Source organism: Sphaeramia orbicularis, chromosome 19 (assembly GCF_902148855.1).
Source record: "Sphaeramia orbicularis chromosome 19, fSphaOr1.1, whole genome shotgun sequence".
NCBI classification, from domain to species: Eukaryota; Metazoa; Chordata; class Actinopteri; order Kurtiformes; family Apogonidae; genus Sphaeramia; species Sphaeramia orbicularis.
Window position 1 is genome coordinate 12342590 of NC_043975.1, and position 21315 is coordinate 12363904.

The following is a 21315-nucleotide window of genomic DNA, read 5'->3' on the forward strand; positions in this document are numbered from 1 at the left end:
GGGCTGTTGTATATGTCCTGTTTGTGTGTGTGTGTGTGTGTGTGTGTGTGTGTGTGTGGGGGGGGGGGGGGGGGGTAAGATTAATGTAAATAATTAAAATTGTAATGTAATGCAGAGGAGACCCCAGGAAGAACAGCAACTGATGATTCAGTTGCTAATGGGGATCTTAATAAATGAAATGAAATGAAATGTTTTAATAGACATTTGAAATTTTGCCCATTATAAGTAAATGGGAGAAATATAAAAGATTTTTAAAAATTCATAAAAAATGTAAACTATGACCTATTTTTCCCAAAATGTAATCAGATCTATTCTGGGTCACTGGTAATCTATAAACCCAATTTGGTATGAATTCAACCAATAGTTTTGCTGCTACAGACAAGAAATTCCGCACATTATAAGTAAATGGAGAAAAAAAAAAAAAAAAAAATGCACAAAAATTTGAACTTCGACTTATTTTTCCCAAAATGTAATGAGATCTAGTCTGGGTTACTAGAAATCTATAAATTCAATTTGGTATGAATTCAACCAACAGTTTTGCTGCTACAGACATTTGAAATTTCACCCATTATAAGTAAATAGGAAAAAAAAAAAAAGATTTTAAAAATTCATAAAAAATTGAAACTTTGACCTATTTTTCCCAAAATGTAATGACATTTATTCTGGGTCACTGGCAATCTATAAACCCAATTTAGTATGAATTCAACCAATAGTTTTGGTACTAGAGTGTTAACAAACAAACAAATCAAACCAAATCAATACCCCTTGCCTCCCCTTCGGGGTGCGGAGTAAAAATCATTTGGAAATCACCCTAAAAGTAGCTCTAGGTCTTTAACGCATTATGGGATGCTTATTTCCAACCAAATCAATAAATAAGTCTAAATAATTGTCAAGTTTGAAGTAAATTGAAACAAAATCGATGTTTTTATAGACATGTGAAATTTTGCCCATTATACGTAAATGGGAGGGAAAAAAAGATTTTAATAATTCATTAAAAATTTGAACTTTGACCTACTTTTGCAAAGATGTAATCTCAATGGCAATCTATAAACCCAATTTGGCATGAATTCAAATAATAGTTTTGCTGCTACAGACATTTGAAATTTTGCCCATTATAAGTAGAAGGAAAAAAAAGATTTAGAAAAATTCCTAAAAAATTTCAACTTTAACCTATTTTTCCTCGAAATGTAATCAGATCTATTCTGGGTCACTGGTAATCTATAAACCAAATTTGGTATGAATTCAACCAATAGTTTTGCTGCTACAGATACGTGCAATTTCGCCCATTATGAGTGAACAGGGGGGAAAAAAACCCCAAAGATTTTTTAAAAAATCATAAAAAATTGAAACTTTAACCTATTTTTCCCAAAATGTAATCAGATCTATTCTGGGTTACTAGAAATCTAAAAACCCAATTTGGTATGAATTCAACCAATAGTTTTGCTGCTACAGACGTGAAATTCTGTCCATTATAAGTAAATGGGAAAAAAAACAAAGATTTAAAAAAATTCATAAGAAATTTAAACTTTGACCTATTTTTCCCAAAATGTAATCACATTTATTCTGGCTCACTGGCAATCTATAAACCCAGTTTGGTATGAATTCAAGCAATAGTTTTGCTGCTACAGTGTTAACAAACAAAGAAACAAACAAACAAACAAACAAACAGAACCAACACAAACCATACCCCTTACCTCCTCTTCAGGGGGCGGGGTAATAAAGGGACCACTCATGTTGTACACTCAGAGCAGACTTAGACTTAGAGCTACTACACCCCCCCCCACCCCCCCACCCCTGTGGTGTGTAATGTGCACATGGGGCTCGTGCAGGAGCCTGTCAGTCATTGCTCACTCTTATATAGACTCATGTGTGCAGATGAGCAGCTGCAGGTTCAGCTTGAACCGGATGGAGGAGGAAGCACTGCAGCATCCACACGGACACTCACGCACATTAACTTTTATGATTTTTTTTTTTTTCTTTTCTTTTTTAAACTCTCTTTCTGAAAATCCCTTCTTTTCTGGAGAGGAAACAGACTGGTGATCAGGATGGCTGCAGCCTCCACAGACTCCGAGCAGGGATCCGCTAAAATCACCCCTGAAGTGCTGCAGGAGATGCTTCAGTACTACAACCTGAGCAGACAAGAGTTTATCAACACTTACAATATCCAGCCGCTCGTCTACATCCCAGAGTTACCCTACAGCGCCAAAACCACCTTCGTGATCATGTACGTGGTTATTTTCGTGCTGGCTCTGGCTGGGAATAGTCTGGTCATCTACATTATTTTAAAGAAACGCGCCATCCAAACGGCCACAGATATTTTCATTTGCTCTCTGGCGTTCAGTGACCTGCTCATCACTTTCTTCTGCATACCTTTCACTTTGCTGCAGAACATCTCATCGGAATGGTTCGGAGGTGAGTCGCAAATTTGGATTTTACGCGCGAAAAGAAAAGCAACTAGAAATGCATAAAACAGCTGCAAACGGGAATGCATGACTAATAATAGCTTTTAATGCCTCATAAAAACTATTGATTTAAAACCAGATGTGATCAAACCTTTTAGAACCAATGCGCAGGTTCAAACTTGCTTTAAACTTAAGAGCGCATATGCGTAAAATATGACACTAGACACGAGTAAAACAGCAGCAAATAGGAACAAATGGAAAATAATAGTCTATTAACGCATCACAAACACTTGTGTCACATCATAGATTTAATATCAGCTGTGATCGAACCTTTTAGAGCTGGTACAGAGGCTGCAAAGTGCTTTAAACTTAAGGACATGTGCGTAAAATAAGACACTACACTCGGTAAAATAGCATCATATGGGAATGCACGATCAATAATAGCCTGCAAATGCATCATAAACACTACTGTAGCATCACAGATTGAGTACTAGTTGTGATCAAACCTTTTAGAGCTGGTACAGAGGCAGCAAAGAGCTTTGAACTTAAGAACGTGCGTAAAATAAGACACTTGACTCATAAAACAGATTCATTAAAGGGACGCATGTTAAATAATAGCCCACTAATGCATCATAAACACTACTGTTACATCATATGTGTTATTTTAGAAGGTAAGATTTAAAACCAGCTGTGATCAAACCTTTTAGAGCTGGTACAGAGGCTGCAAAGAGCTTTAAATGTAAGAACATGTGCGTAAAATAAGACAATCGTAAAACAGCATCTTATGGGAATGCATGATCAATAATAGACTATTAATGCATCATAAACACTACCGTGAAATCATGTGCGTAATAGTTGAAGGTGAGATTGAAGACTAGCTGTGATCAAACCTTTTAGAGCTGGTGCAGATACTGCAAAGAGCTTTAAACTTCAGAACATATGCGTAAAATAAGACACTCATTAAACAGCATCATATGGGAATGCATGATCAATAATAGACTATTAATGCATCATAAACACTAATGTTACATCATGTGCATAATAGTTGAAGGTGAGATTGAATACTAGCTGTGATCAAACCTTTTAGAGCTGATACAGAGGCAGCACATTGCTTTAAACTTAAGAACATGTGCGTAAAATAAAACACTAGTCTCGGTAAAACAGCATCATTAAAGGGACGCATGTTAAATAATAGCCCACTAATGCATCATAAACACTACTGTTACATCATGTGCGTAATAGTTGAAGGTAATATTGTATACTAGCTGTGATCAAACCTTTTAGAGCTAGTACAGAGGCTGCAAAGAGCTTTAAATGTAAGAACGTGTGCGTAAAATAAGACACTCGTAAAAAAGCAACACATGGGAATGCACGATCAATAATAACTTATTAATGCATCATAAACACTACTGTTACATCATTTCCATTATTATTGAAAGTAAGCTTCAATATCAGCTTTGATCAAACCTTTTAGAGCTGGTGCAGAGGCTGCATATGGCTTTAAACTTCGGAACATGTGTTTAAAATAAGACACTAGACTCAGTAAAACAGCATCATTAAAGGGAGGCATGTTAAACAATTGCTTATTAATGCATCATAAACACTACTGTCAGATCTTATGTGCAATTGTTGAAGGTAAGATTTAAAACCAGCTGTGATCAAACCTGTCAGAGCTGGTGCAGAGGCTGCAAATTCCTTTAAACTTCAGAACATGTGACTAAAATAAGACACTAGTAAAACAGCATCACATGGGAATGCACGGTCAATAATTGCATATTAATGCATCATAAACACTAATGTTACATCATATTCATTATTATTGAAAGTAAGAGTGAATACTAGCTGTGATCAAACCTTTTAGAGCTGGTGCAGAGGCTGCAAAGAGCTTTAAACTTAAGAACGTGTGCGTAAAATAAGATTCTAATCTCAGTAAAACAGCCTCAAAACAGGACGCATAATCAATAATAGCCTATTAATGCATCATAAATACTACTGTGAAATCATCTGCGTAATAATTGAAAGTAAGACTGAAAATCAGCTGTGATCAAACCTTTTAGAGCTGGTACAGAGGCTGCAAAGAGCTTTAAACTTCAGAACATGTGCGTAAAATAAGACACTTGACTCATAAAACAGCATCATTAAAGGGACGCATGTTAATTAAAAGCCTATTAATGCATCATAAACACTACTGTGAAATCATCTGCGTAATAGTTGAAAGTAAGATTGAATACTAGCTGTGATCAAACCTTTTAGAGCTAGTACAGAGGCTGCAAAGAGCTTTAAATGTAAGAACGTGTGCGTAAAATAAGACACTCGTAAAAAAGCAACACATGGGAATGCACGATCAATAATAACTTATTAATGCATCATAAACACTACTGTTACATTATTTCCATTATTATTGAAAGTAAGCTTCAATATCAGCTTTGATCAAACCTTTTAGAGCTGGTGCAGAGGCTGCATATGGCTTTAAACTTCGGAACATGTGTTTAAAATAAGACACTAGACTCAGTAAAACAGCATCATTAAAGGGAGGCATGTTAAACAATTGCTTATTAATGCATCATAAACACTACTGTCAGATCTTATGTGCAATTGTTGAAGGTAAGATTTAAAACCAGCTGTGATCAAACCTTTCAGAGCTGGTGCAGAGGCTGCAAATTCCTTTAAACTTTAGAACATGTGACTAAAATAAGACACTAGTAAAACAGCATCACATGGGAATGCACGGTCAATAATTGCATATTAATGCATCATAAACACTAATGTTACATCATATTCATTGTTATTGAAAGTAAGAGTGAATATTAGCTGTGATCAAACCTTTTAGAGCTGGTGCAGAGGCTGCAAAGAGCTTTAAACTTAAGAACGTGTGCGTAAAATAAGATTCTAATCTCAGTAAAACAGCATCAAAACAGGATGCATAATCAATAATAGCCTATTAATGCATCATAAATACTACTGTGAAATCATCTGCGTAATAGTTGAAAGTAAGACTGAAAATCAGCTGTGATCAAACCTTTTAGAGCTGGTACAGAGGCTGCAAAGAGCTTTAAACTTAAGAACATGTGCGTAAAATAAGACACTAGACTCAGTGAAACAACATCAAAACAGAATGCATGGTCAATAATAGCCTATTAATGCATCATAAACATTGCTGTTACATCATGTGCGTAATAGTTGAAGGTGAGATTGAATACTAGCTGTGATCAAACCTTTTAGAGCTGGTACAGAGGCTGCAAAGTGCTTTAAACTTCAGAACATGTGTTTAAAATAAGACACTAGTCTTGGTAAAATGGCATCATTAAAGGGACGCATGTTAAATAATAGCCCACTAATGCATCATAAACACTACTGTCACATCATGTGTGTAATAGTTGAAGGTAAGGCTGAATACTAGCTGTGATCAAACCTTTCAGAGCTGGTACAGAGGCTGCAAAGACCTTTAAACTCAAGGACATGTGCATAAAATAAGACACTTGTAAAACAGCATCATATGGGAATGCAGGACCAATAATAACTTATTAATGCATCATAAACATTAGTGTTACATTATATTTATTATTACCTCTGCCAGGAGGTATTGTGATCGCTTTGCTGTGTGTGTGTGCGTGCATGTGTTTGTTTGTTTGTTTGTTTGTTTGTTTGTTAGCAAGATAACTCAAAAAGTTATGGACGGATTTTCATGAAATTTTCAGGAAATGTTGATACTGGCACCCCCCCCACCCCCGATCACCACCAAAATTTCATGAAAATCCGTCCATAACTTTTTGAGTTATCTTGCTAACAGATAACACACACACAAAGCAAAGTGATCACAAAACTTCCTGGGGCGGAGATAATAATAATAATAATATCTTATTATTGCATCATCAACACTATTACATCATGTGTGTAAATGTTGATGGTAAGATTGAATACTAGCTGTGTTCAAACCTTTTAGAGCTGGTACAGAGGCTGCAAAGTGCTTTAAACTCAAGGACATGTGCGTAAAATAAGACACTAGACTCAGTAAAATAGCCTCATATGGGAATACAGGACCAATAATAGCCTGCAAATGCATCAGAAACACTACTTTTGCATCCCAGATTTAATCCCATCTGTAAACAAACCTTTTAGAGCCAGTTCAGAGGCTGCAAATCACTTTACACTTAACACATAAAGACCCAGTGCTACTTTTGTGCCACTTCCCAAGTGAATTTTTCTCTATATCTAACCTTTAAGTGATTTATCATCATTTATTATCATATTCTCCTCTGTATTTTACATTTTTCAGTGTAAATCATGTATTTTCCTATACCGTATGCCCTTAAAAAAATGCAATGATAACTTTAAAAATAGTGAATCCATCAAAATGCAATTTCAGGGCATGAAACTATAACTTATGACCTACATCTTGCAGAAAACCCCATTCTTTTTGCTTCAGTGATCACAGAGAAATGGGGATCTTTGTAAAGTATGTCACAAGTCCCTTCCCTCCAAGTTTTGTAAGAGGACGCGTTGTCTGTTGTGTTCACACCTTACAAATACTGAGTTATTCATTGTGTTCTCGCACAAAAATATCTCTTTTGAAAAAGTGACTGCTTGTTTCTTTTCATTTTCAACTAACAAAATGAATAATAAATCACATAAAAAAGGAAGCAGATTTCTGAGTTTTGCAAACATCGGTAAGGTGTGAAAAGGAATGATTAAAGCAGGGGTCTCAAACATGCGGCCCGAGGGCCAAATGCGGCCCGCCAAAAGTTCCAATCCGGCCCGTGGGATGAATTTGCAAAGTGCAAAAATTCCACAGTTAAGGCTGTAGAGCTCATTTTAGTTCAGGTTCCACATACAGACAAATATGATCTTCAGTAAAATAATAGCATAATAACTAGGGATGCACTGATACTAGGGATGTAACACTATGAAAATTTCATATCACGGTTATTGTGACCAACATTATCACGGTTATCATTATTATCATGATATTGTTGAAATTTTGCTCAAAATGTTCAAAAAGTACTAATGCACACACTGAAATAATTTAACCAAGTTGTATTTTGAAAAAAAAAAAAGAAATAATTGGTACAATGTACTTTCTCTTGGCAGAAACATTCAAATATTAACCCTTAGTGGTCTGAGTCTATTTTGGCCGTTCTTCAGTCATTTTGATTTTGCCTTTATATAATATATAAAGAAATGTTTATTATACCCATATTTGGTATCTTTTTTTTCAGCACAACTTCATCTGTATCATCTGCCTATTATTTTTTCACTTTAACCTACGATATTAACATAAAAGGCCAGAAAAAAACAAAAAATATATACAATCCAATTTTAAAAATGTATATACTTTATTGCATAAATAACACACAGATGCTTAATGAACCTTTTCAAAGACTTTAAAAGTGAATATTGGTTCCAAATATTAGGTATAGAAAATCAAAATGGTAATAAATTAAAACTATACTCAAATATTTGACATAAAAGCATAGCTTTACATAGGGTTTTTTCCCCTAAAATTGTAAGTAAAAGTAATCAAATACAGATTAGTTAATTAATTAGAATTTAAACAGTAATAGTAACCATCTGCAATTTTACCGCGGTTTATCGTTATACCGGTAATCGTTACACCCCTAATCGTGATATATTGTATTGTGATCCTAGCACTGTTATTTGTATCGTATCGCCAGATTCTTGCCAATACACAGCCCTAATATTGATACAGGATTGTGAAATGAAATATCGTGATATATTGCAGAACCAATATTTTCTTACACCCCTAATCATAAACACTACTGTTACATCATATGTGTAACTGTTGAAGGTAAGATTTAATTCCAACCTTCTAGATTCAATAAAGCAACTAGAAATAGCTTAAAGCGTAAGAGCTGACGCACTGTGGGAAATAAGACTTAATGAAACAGCAGAAAATAGGAACTGATGGTAAATAGTGGATTATTAACACATCAGGGCACTATTATGGGCTGTAATGAATGGTGTGGAGGTGAGAACTCAGTGCTGCTTCATTTCAAGTGACTGGAAAACAACCCAACCTGTGATAATGAGTATTCTATTCAGAGCAAACACTGAGGCCTTCTGCAGAGGGAAGAGAAGGGCTGATCCCACAGCTAATCACTTGAGAAAATACAGCCTTTTTTTTGCTTTGAGTCTCAGGAGACGTGATCTGACAGAGATACGTCTGATGAAAAATTCATCTGCAGTTTTTTTTTTTAAAGAAGATTCTCCAAACAGACGCTCCTGCACGTGTGCACTGAGGCATCCAGAGGGAAAAGAAGCACCTGTGGGATTATGAGCGCTGACATGGCCTTTCCTATTGACTCAGCTATCGATTTAGGTCAGAAATAAGCATCCCATAATGTGTGAAAAAGACCTAGAAGTACTTTTAGGGTGATTTCCAAATGATTTTTGCCTCACCTCCCCGAAAGAGAGGCAAGGGGTACTGATTTTGGTTTGGTTTGTTTGTTTGTCAACACTCTAGCAGCAAAACTGTTGCTTCAATTCATACTAAATTGTGTTTATAGATTGCCAGTGACTCCATTTTGGGAAAAATACGTCAAAGTTTACATTTTTTTAATGAATTTTTTAAACCCCCCCCCCCCATTTACTTATAATGTGCAAAATTTCAAATGTCTATAAAAACATCAATTTTGTTTCAATTTACTTCAAACTTGGCACATATACAGGGTGGGGAAGCAAAATTTACAATATTTTGAGGCAGGGATTGAAAGACAGTGTATGACCAAATAGTTTGTTGAAAGTCATGAGAATTTAAATCTTCAAATCATATTTTACAGCATTTCTAACGCTCTTGTTGTCTACCTCAAGTTCAATTGCCATTTTTCTCATGGATTTGGTTGGATCCTTTCGGATTTTGGATTTGAGAGCTTTAATAAAAGCTTTGGTACGTTTTTTGTTGCTTCCTCCACTTCCAGACTTTGTCGTAATAGTTTTGCTCATAGTCATTCTCTTCTTTCCATTATAAACAGTCTTTATGGACACTCCAACTATTTTTGAAATCTCCTTCGGTGTGACGAGTGCATTCAGCAAATCACACACTCTTTGACGTTTGCTTTCCTGATTACTCATATGGGCAAAAGTTTCTGAAAAGGTATGGATAATAGTGTTAGGTATGATTATGACATCAATACATGTTTGGTTTCAAAACAATTGACGTAGTGCCTGCTGAGAAAAAACAACTAAATGTTCATTGTAAATTTTGCTTCCCCACCCTGTATAGAGGTAATTATTAAGCTGACATCACCACATGCATAGACATGAAGATAATATGATAATAACTGGCAATAAATCACTTAAGAAAAGTTAAATCTAGAGAACAATTCATTTGGGAACTTCTACAAAAGTATCACTGGGTCTTTATGGGTTAACTGAAGTGAAAGAGGAAAACACTGTACTCCATTAGAAGTCAATGTTCAGTAATAACAACAACAATAATAATAATAATAATAATAATAATAATAATAATAATAATAATAAGTAGTAGTAGTATTCACTATGTACACTGAACAAAAATATAAACGCACCACTTTTGTTTTTGCTCCCATTTTTCATGAGCTGAACTCAAAGATTTAAAACTTTTTCTGTGTACACACAAGGTTTATTTCTCTCAAATATTGTTCACAAATCTGTCTAAATTTGTGTTAGTGAACACTTCTTCTTTGCTGAGATAATCCATCCACCTCACAGGTGTGGCATATCAAGATGCTGATTAGACAGCAGGATTTTTGCACAGGTGTGCCTTAGGCTGGCCACAATAAAAGGCCACTCCAAAATGTGCAGTTTTATCACACAGCACAATACCACAGATGTCACAAGTTTTGAGGGAATATGCAATTGGCATGCTGACTTCAGGAATCTCCACCAGAGCTTTTGCCTGTGAATTGAATGTTCATTTCTCTGTCATAAGCCATCTCCAAAACTGTTTCAGAGAATTCATGAAGAAGACTGTGCGAGGAAAATGGTGGTCACACCAAATACTGACTGGTTTTCTGACCCCCCTGGACCACCCAATACAGTAAAAGTGCACATCTTAGAGTGGCCTTTTATTGTGGCCAGCCTAAGTCACACCTGTGCAATAATCCTGCTGTCTAATCAGCATCTTGATATGCCACACCTGTGAGGTGGATGGATTATCTCAGCAAAGGACAAAGGAGAAATGCTCACTAACACAGATTTAGACAAATTTATGAACAATATTTGAGAGAAATAGGCCTTTTGTGTACATAGAAAAAGTTTTAGATCTGTGAGTTCAGCTCATGAAAAATGGGAGCAAAAACAAAAGTGGTGCGTTTATATTTTTGTTGAGTGTAGAATGGCTTATTTAAAACTGCTAAAGTAGTTTTACAGTATGACTTATCTCTAACCACTTCCAAGCTAGAGTTTTTTGAATTCTTGATATTAAAATTGTATATTTTTTGAATACAACTCTGGCACATCAAGGGTTAAAGGGTTTCTCAAATATTCTCTCTCTCTCTCTCTCTCTCTAAATTTATTCTCCTATTTTAGCAACTTTAATCAATTTAATCAATTTATTTTTTACTTAAATTAAACAGTGAGTTTTTTCAAATTGACCGAGTTTGAATGAGATGATTTGAGGAACTTTCTGATAAAAAAAAAAAAAAAAAAAAAAAAAAAAAAGAATACAAATTCTTTTATTCAAGCTTGTCAAGTCTACATTTTCTGACTTTTCTTCCTGTATGGCAGTAAACTGAGTATCTGTGGGTGGGGTCAGGTGAGGACATGATCTAGATGACTGATCTTAAAACAGGCAAACACTGACTGTAGTCACTGCAGCCCCTAGAAATGAAGGCAGAAAAGAAAGTCTGATGTTTTTCTTGGTAAAGACTGTAAAGCAGGGGTGTCAAACAGCCAAATCCGGCCTGCTAAAGAGTCCAGACTGGCCCGTGGGATGAATGTGTGAAATGCAAAAATTACACTGACACATTAACAATCATTTTAATTCAGCTTCTACATTCAAACCAATTCAGTCTCAAGTGGGTCAGATCAGTAAAATACTATCATAATAACCTGTAAAAAATGACAACTATACATTTTTATCTTTGTAAATGAAAACCTGAACAATGAACATGTCTTAAGAAGTGCATTTGTACCAATATTCTGACTGTTAAATGTTTTGTGTATTTGTAGATCCACTGTGATCTGTAAGTTGTTATGAACATGTGTAAATGATAAACAGAAGCTTAATACTGTTAAAATTGCACTTACTTTTTAAAGATAGACAGACAGACACTTTATTGATCTTTTGCAGGAAATTATTTTGTTACGACAGCGGTACAAAAAATTTCAGTTTGTTTCTGTTATTCACATTGTTTTAAAGGATAGTTTGTAGATTTTCATCATGTAATTTTACTTTTTTTCACTCTAAAACACAGACAAAAGTTTGGAGTTGACATTGTTTACATATTATTATGTTATTATTTCACTGGTCCGGCCCACTTCAGATCAAATTTAGCAAAATGTGGCCCCTGAATTACAATGAGTTTGACAACCCTGCTTTAAAGTGTGCATTAAAGCATCATTTCCAGTTTTATTATTTATGCTAAGAGTGTTTGCAGATACCACAGGGTTTATGCAGGTCACTAAAAAGCATCAAAAGTCATTAAAAATTAAACGCACTTGATAGAAAAAAAGTATTGTTATTCACGATTTATTTTGATTATATAAACATTTTATATAATTTTGATCACAAGTATAGTGTGATGACTGACAGGCAAACCCTTTAATTGGCTATTGTTTGTGACCGATAAATGAAGTCATCAACACTGGATGCTTGGAATGCAATGTACTGTGGCGAAAGAGCGGAGGGAATATTAGCAAATGTCGAAAAAATGGGAAAATGCAAGTTTCAACACAATTAAATGGAAAACTCATATTTTCCACAATATATGGAATTAATTTCTAAAAAAATTTTTGAGTCAAGGCCTGATATCTCATCATCATAACGTACAAAATGAGACCATGCCATTAAACGATGTTTGATTACACTGGTCAACAACAAATTTATTGTTTAAGTTTTTTGAGCTGATTTAGGATCATTTTGGTGTGCTGAATCCAAAAATCACATTAATTTTGCTCAATCAGGTCAACTTTCTGAACTATGCTACATATTGGCTTTTTAACATTTTTGCTGACATTTATGGGCATTTTCACATCATATGATATAAAATTCTTTCATATTTCTTGCAATAAACGAGTACTGAAGATTTTACTTTTGCCAATTTATGATTAATGTTTTTTTTTAATATTACAGGTGAATGAAATGGCTTCAACTAGAAGATCTTGCAAAAATAAGCCTGACGTATTCTGCTACATCTGCGGTGAATACACCATTGTACCTAACAGGAATCAAGTGATCAAATGATTTTTTTTTCTCTTAAAACCTATTTTGGGTGAGAAGTATATAAAAAAATCAACTGATAGAGTCACAAAAATGTAATCAATTTTGTGAGAAGATCAATTTTTTTCAAATTCAAATTAGCAAAAAAGCCTGACCTGATTGAGAAAAACAGATGTCATTTTTGGATTTAGTGGTGCAAAATGGTCCTAATTCAGCTGAAAAAACCTAGACAACTTGCAAAAAACATTTTTTTGTAACCCAGTGTTATGTATCAGATGTACAAAAATGGATGTTGAGAAGTATTCAAGTCACTATTACTTATATTGTCTGTCAATTATTTTTTGTTATTTACTTTCACCGCTGTTGCAAAATTCGGGGGGGGGGGGGGGGGATGTTCAGGGGATTCAGGGGATGTTCAGGGGAGACCCACACAGTGTTGCCAATTCATGTCAGAAAAGATATGTAATGTGTTAAAACTTTAATAAAGATATGTGTTAAAAATAAATAAATAAAAATGCAAGTTTCGGAGGAAGAACCATTCAGAACCTGGTTAAAGCCTGTTGACAGTAAAGCGTTTGTGTTTTGCTTATTTATTTAATTAATCTTAGATGGGGATGCATTGCCCGGGACTTTGTGGGGTGGGGGGAGGGATGGGAGTGGGGTGGGTATTGTGTTTTTTGTTATGTAGAAAATCTAAAAGTATTGTTTTTTCTTGTATGACTGCCACTTTGGTTTATCTTGACTTCAATAAAAAGAATGTTGAAAAAAAAGGGCATAAAAAAGCATTCAATTAGATTTGCTGATACCTGCAGAAACCCAGTACCACGTGGACATCTGGTATCTTAACGGCTTTGACTGAGTCTATTTTCACATCCATGTCCACGTCTTCATAGCTGACGTGTACTCTACCATAGCAATAGCAAGCCCAGTTCAAGCATTTGGTCCAATCAAACTTCACCTATAATTAGAAAAGGGTGAATGAGTGCGTTCATACAGGTCACATATTTAGCAGGTGTCAGTGTAAGAGCTTCATTAGCAACTTAATGAGGCAGGAAATGACCTTGGCTCTGCTTACGTTCTGTCGTCGGTCGGTAAAAAAGGGATTTGATGTAACTACAGAAGTAATATGTGTGTTTGGTTTCTGCAGGTGTTCTGGTTTGCAAGACAGTTCCATTTGTTCAAACCACAGCCATAGTGACAGGAATCCTCACAATGACCTGCATTGCCATCGAGAGATACCAGGGGATCGTGTTCCCGCTGCAGATGAGGAGGCAGTACTCGTCCCAAAGAGCGTACAAGATGTTAGGTACTGTTTACTAGAGTCTGTCTTTGTACTTTTAACCATTTATAGGGCACTCATTCTGCTGTTATGATGCTGGACAAGACAAGTTTAAGAAAAAAAAGAAAGAAAGAAAAAAATATATATATGTATGTCGGGCACTAGGAATGGGAATCAATAAGAATTTAACGTTTCTGATTCCTTATTGATTCTCTTATTGATTCTCATTGTGTGAGGGAGTAAAAGAGTCCTAACGGTGTGTGTTTGCATTAACTGTCTTTTATATTTCCATCTCTGCACAGAAAATATGACATATACAATATGTACAAATAATAACAGATGATGCCGGGCCCGGTTTGGGGGGGGGGTGGGGGGTAGGCATACAGTGAAAATGAAACTAAAGACGCTTTCCTAATTCCTCTATTGCTGCATTTCTACTGCGTGGAACTGCTTCGACTTGGCTCGTCTCCCGTTGTCGTGGACCCCATTTTTCTTTCCCCTACCTTCGGAAACTTGTATTTGAGGGGGTACAACGTTTGTTGCCCGCACCGGAACCGGAACCAGGCCCGGATGACGGCCTGGGGTTCACTCTGCCGCTAGATTCACAAGCGTCACTAAGTAGCGAATCAAATACGTGACATTCCTGTAAATGAATCACATGCTGTGGACAAATGTTTGAGCAGAATGGAGGGATTCCACCCTTTTGAAGAAATGGAAGCTTTGACAGTGTTCCAGTGGACCTGGTGTCGTCTTTTTGGACCGTTTCTGCCTCAACACCATATTAGCTACGTTCTGACCAAAACAACGCAGTGTACGCATGATGTCATCAAGCTTGCGCAACGAAGGCGGAATCGATAAGCAGAATCGTTTAGCAGGCAGGCAAACGATTCCCAGGAATTGAGCTACTGGGATCCGGTTCTCAAAAAGAACCAGTTCTCAATTCCCATCCCTATAGGGCACTCATGGAAATACTCGGAAATCCAAAATTTCAACCTTAATGTGTTACTGGATATTGTCATCTACCTCCTCTTGCTATAAAACATCTGAGCAGAACTTGCTAAAAAGTAAACTCATACAATAAAACAACTGTTATAAAGTCATAAACAGACAAAAATCACTCTACTACGGTGGCTGACAGGGGCCAAACAGATTGCAATGGCCCAATGCGCCTCAGTTCAGAGAAAACAGCTGCAAGTACAGAAACAACACAAATTCACAAACTCAAACACAAGTCAAAATGAGGTACAAAAAGAGGAACGTGGTGCAAATGAAAAAATGTGCTGCAAGAAACAAAAACAAGAGCATAATCATCAAATGCTCTGCTAATAAAGAACCAAGAAAAATATCAGCAAACAAAAAACGCTGCATAACCAGTCACTACAACGGAAGTGCTAGTCAAGGGGATAGGCCTTGACTAGTGAATCAGTGAAGGAGAAGTTTCCATGTGAATCCAGCTATGCCAAGATACTTCACACTATAATTGTCTTCTATAATAGGCCATTCACTGCTCATATCGTATCTAAATGAGCGCCAGTCAGTGTTGCCTATGGACTTCATTCATTCCATGAAGTGAACACTGTTAGCATTGTTAGCATAGTGCGATTTCTCCTCAGTTTTCACCTTTCTTCTTCCACAAGAAGAAGCCAGAGAGCTGACAACACCAGTATCATCTTATTACTAGCCATCCATTCAACCAGTATAACAACAACAACAACAACAACAACAACAACAACCCGTCTTGACTACTCAACACTCTCTGCTGACAACAATGACTGATGATAGTGAGTTCTGTGGACGTTTCTCAACGTGTTCTTGTCTGTTCTTCCATTCTTGTGAAACGTCATCAGTCATGGCCTAAGTACTGTTCCATCCGCAAGTTTGCATAAACCAAGAACGCATGGAATACCCGGAGGTTGTTCTTGTCAGCTAGCTTAAACCAAGGATGCACTGGTTGGTGACTTGTGTAGATTTGACTGGGAAATAATTCACAAGATGCAGTTCGTACTGGCTTGAGCGGGACCCAAGCGGGACCGGGCCGGCTGTGACTGGCTGAACCAACGACATGTACTACAGTTTAGAAAAATATGCAAAATGTATAAATGACATGTAAATACTGGTACAAATCTATTGAAATTAAATCGAGTGACATTGTGGTGATTTGAGGGAAATACATTATGGAGCAGATGGTGGAAATACAGCAGAGACAGGGAGGAAAGTTCACAAGCACATAGCCGTTCCAGTTACAGATAGACTTGCATTCTTGGGAAGTACATACTCTGGGACCATTCTTACCAAGACCGTACTTGCTGAGTTCACAAGACCATACTCTGCGTTCTTGGTATTAAGAAACAGCCTGAGTTTTCGTCGAGAGAGATGTTCTGTCATTTCCGGTTTTACGTCTTGTGCAAGCACATAACATATGCTAACGTCGGTACTCGATTTGGTGTGTCCTTCACACTTTTTTGACCGTGTCGGGGAGGCCAGAGCTGACCGATCAGTCGGGCTACCTTTTCTGGCAATGATCGGCTGTCGGGTTGGATTTGGGCCACATTTCCCAGCAGTCTGAACCTAACCTAAGTCTAAGTCACATAAAGGTGAAGATACACAAACCCGACTGCTGACCGTCACCAGAAAAGGTAGCCTGACTGATCGGTTGGCTCTCGTCTCCCTGACACGGTCAAAAATTGTGAAGAACACACTATATCGACTACCGACTTGAGCGTACGTTCTGCACTTGCACAAGATGTAAAACCGGAAATGACGGAACATCTCTCTAGACGAAAACACAGAGCTTGCTGTCATCAGTTGTTGTCAGCTGAGAGTTTTGAGTAGTCAAGAAGGGTTGTTGTACTTATTGAACAGATGGCTAGTAATAAGAAGATACTGGAGTTGTCAGCTCTCAGGCTTCTTCCTGTGGAAGAAGAAAGACAAAAACTGAGGAGAATGGAATGAATGAAATCCATAGTCAACACTAACTGGCACTCATTCAGATATGATATGAGCAGTGAACGGCCTGTTATAGAAGACAATAATAGTGTGAAGTACCTTGGCGTAGGTGGATTCACATGGAAACTGCTCGTCCGCTTATTCACTAGTCAAGGACTATCCCTCCACCAATCAGACTCGTCCGACTGAACGACTGGTAGTGGCCGATTACACATGTTGAATCAGCCGAAAAGACTGGTGATGGCATTAACGATGGCCCGAACTCACGGAACACACCAAACAGACTCATGTCACCGACCTCACCAGACTGCCCGACGACACCCGACCGCCGAAAATCAGGTTGGTGTGTCCTCGCCTTAAGACACAGATACGACGGGCGACTGTGGCTAAGTTGGTAGAGCGGGTCATCCTTTGACTGAAACCGAAGGGTCGGCGGTTCGAATCCTGGCTCTGACTGTCCAAGTGTTGAAGTGTCCTTGAGCAAGACACTGAACCCTAAATTGCTCCCAGTAGGACCTGGCAGCGCCTTGCATGGCAACAGCTGCCTACTGGTGTATGAATGTGTGTGTGAATGGGTGAATGTGAGGAATTGTAAAGCGCTAAGGCACAGGTGTCAAACATGCGGCCCGGGGGCCAAATCTGGCCCGCCAAAGGTTTCATTCCGGCCCGCAGGATGAAAGTGCAAAAATGAACCTGAACAGTCCAGGTGGTCCAAATCATTTTGGTTCAGATTCCACATACAGACAATGTGATGTCCAGTAAAAATAACAACACAATAACCCATAAATAATGACAACGACAAATTTTCTTTGTGAAAAATTATGTGGAAAAAATTTAAGTGAAAAAAATAACATTACACTGTGAAAATATTAACATTTACAAAACTAGTCTTTCATAATAAAATGCAAATAAATACATAAATAAAAACAAAGGTGAACAACCCGAAATGTGCAATTTGAACAATATTCTGCCTGTTACTAAATGTTTTATGCATTTATGGATCCACTGTGATCTGTAGTTGTGTTAATAATAAGAGGTGTAATATTGTAGAAATTGTTCAAATTTTAGTTCAAACTCCAAAATTTTAACAATATTCTGCCTGTTACTAAATGTTTATGTAACATTGTGTGCACATGTGTGTACATGTATAAATAATAAGTCAAGGCATAATATTGTTAAAATTGCACAAATTTTTTAAATGAAATTTGTTTTTTCAGGTTATTCACATCTTTTTTGTAAAATAGAAATATTTTCATTATTTAATTAGGGGTTTTTTTTGGACTAAAACAAAAAGAAAAACTTGGATTTGTCATTATTTATAGGTTATTAAGTCATTATTTTACTGATCTGACCCACTTGAGATCAAATTGGGCTAAATATGGCCCCTGAACCAAAATGAATTTGACACCCCTGCGCTAAGGTGTAGAAAATGCGCTATATAAGTTCAGTCCATTTACCATTTACCATGAAACAGACGTGGAGAAACTACAGTGACACTCAACATGACAGATATTACATAAAAGGGCAAATTAACTTGGCACTTCTATGACTTCTCAGTGGTTTTAGCTCCACACTGGTTGCCGTGCGTTTCTTCTTGTCTTGAACTGAAAAAAGGATTAATTTGAGAACTGCCAGGACTGAACTGACTTCATTTGTCTGCCTCCTGCAGGGTTGGTCTGGATCGCCTCTGTGATCGTGGGCTCGCCAATGCTCTTTGTGCAACAGCTAAAAGTAAGAAGCACCTTTCAGCTCAACGTCTCACATTTCCTCTCCACTGCTTCCTTCAGCTATATTTGAAAAACTTAATAAAGTGCCAGGGAACTCTAATTTATTTTGTTTTGTGCAAGTGTAAGTCGATCACAGCGGCTGAAACATCAAGGCATGCAAAGAAATACTCATTTTACTTTCCTAGCATAGCCATCCCTAATGTGAAACCACCAAAATCCTGTTTTTGAGTCCAAGTATTGTCACGTTAGCTCGTTTTATCACTTCAGGCAGACGATGCAAAACAATGAATATAAGGACCAACAGATTCAGGAACAGTTCAAAACAGAAAAGCACACCTGATCCAATCCAACTGAAATTGTAAAGCACTTTAAAACAACCACAGTGGACCAAAGTGTTGTTCAGAAGAAGAAATAAAAACCAAAATAAAAGTAAAATACAAGAATAGATTAAAAGACACAGAACGACTGTACAAAACAAACAGTGCTGTACAGAAGAATAATTAAAACCTAAACAAAAGAATAAATAAAAGAATAAACTAAAAACATAAAAAGCTGTGCATTAAAAAAAAAAAAAAAGAACAATAAACCAATATCAAATAAAACAATATAAATAAATACAAATAAAACTGGATGTACAGTTTGTTTTATAAAGGATCAGTGCAATAACAGTTTGTGCTTGTTTTTTTTTAATTAATTTATTTATTTTAGCTGCTTTTATTTGTATATTTATAGTAGATTTTATATATGATGAACAGACTGAAAGACACTTTTAACCCAAAAAGACCCAAACAACCAAAGCATTTAATACCTGTTGATCCGTTAATCCTATTAATACATGTCAATAATTGGTGTAAAATACAGTGTGTCGTCTTTTCATGGTCATCACATATGACCCGTTTGGACGTTTAGAGACTCCGTAGTTACCGTGGAAACATCATCATCTTCTACAACATCGATTCACCAGTAAAACCTATGGAGTTGGGTCAATGACAGTGGATGGAAACACTAGTTTTTATATTCAGTTAACCCTATAACACCAAACGTCATATTTGATACATGAGTTTTGAAGCCCTCTACATGATCAGTGTGATATTTTTTTTCTTGAAAAACCTGATGTATACAATTAGATACAAGCAATACACAGATAATCCACCAGAGGGAGGAATTCATTCACCAGAGGCCTTTCCAGTGACACTACAAGACTGTCATTAATGAGGAAGGAGGCAGAGCTTTGACAATTTTGAAAAGGAATTACTAATTTGTTAGACATGTTTGTGTTATATTATGTTTTTGTTTGTTCAAAAATAATATTTGAGCGTTGAGACTCGAAGTATCAAATGATACAAAATTGAAACTCATACATGGAAACTGATATTTGAAAAACATTTTTTTTGGTTGTTGAGAAGGACCAATAAAGGCTCCAGTTTCAAAGAACTGAAATTTTCTGTCAATGATTTAATGGTTCAGGCTTTACAGGGTTAATGATATATTTGCCGATAAGGTCACTTTCTTCACTTTTCTCTGTTTTTGATATAAGGAGCTTCAACTTTACTCTGAGCTTTTTATGAGCTTCTACCGTGGTTCCCAACCTTTTTTGGCTTGTGACCCCATTTTAACATCACAAATTTCAGGCGACCCCAGACATTAAAAACAGAGACATTTTTTTTGGCTAAAATTAATTTATTTTTGATCGTGTAATAGTTTGCTATACTATGTTGCAAATAAACGTTAATTTTAGAGGACATTTAAACTATATAATGTAAATTTTTATGAGTAAGTTTTAATTTTTTAATTTTATTTTTTTTTATAAATTATTAGAAATTCCAGGTGACCCCAAACATTCAAAATGGAGACATTTTATTTGCTAAAATTAATTTGTTTTTGATCATGTAATAGTTTGCTATACTATGTTGCAAATAAACGTTAATTTTAGGCAACCTTTACACTATATAATGTAAATTTTTATTAGTAAGTTTTAATTTTAAAATTTTTTCTTTATAAATTATTAGAAATTTCAGGCAACCCCAGACATTCAAAACAGACATTTTTTTGGCTAAAATTCATTTGTTTTTGATCGTATAATAGTTTGCTATAATATGTTGCAAATAAATGTTAATTTTAGGCAACATTTAGGTTATGTAATGTAAATTTTAATTAGTAAGTTTAAATTTTTTATCAATTAATAGAAATGTCAGATGACCCCATTTTAATTCCAGGCGACCCCATGGTTGAAAAACACTGATCTACATGGTCAGTAAATTTAATATCGGAAATACAAAATAGATGATTTACACAAAAAAATGCTAAATACAGAGGATAATATTACAATAAATTGTGATAAATCACTTAAGATTAAATAGAGAGAAAAATTCACTTGGAATCTGACACAAAAGTAGCACTGGGTCTTTATGGGTTAAATTTCGTTGCACTTCTATTCTATTCTATTCTATTCTATTCTATTCTATTCTACTCTACTCTATTCTACAAGTACAGACTCACAAATCATCTGGGCAGAATTCTTTTTCCATGTGGTGTCTAACAACTATTACGTGATTGGTCAGAAGTTTGAAATGGGCGGGATTA

General features: G+C 36.1%; 1 protein-coding gene across 1 annotated transcript in view; it reads left to right on the forward strand.

Moving 5' to 3' along the window:
• Window positions 1-2045: 2045 nt before the first annotated feature.
• Window positions 2046-21315, forward strand: part of LOC115439663 (pyroglutamylated RF-amide peptide receptor-like) — a 37954-nt gene continuing 18684 nt past the window's right edge. The window contains 3 exon segments of the mRNA XM_030163537.1: window positions 2046-2412; window positions 13928-14086; window positions 18675-18736. Coding sequence (XP_030019397.1) covers window positions 2046-2412; window positions 13928-14086; window positions 18675-18736 — 588 coding nt within the window.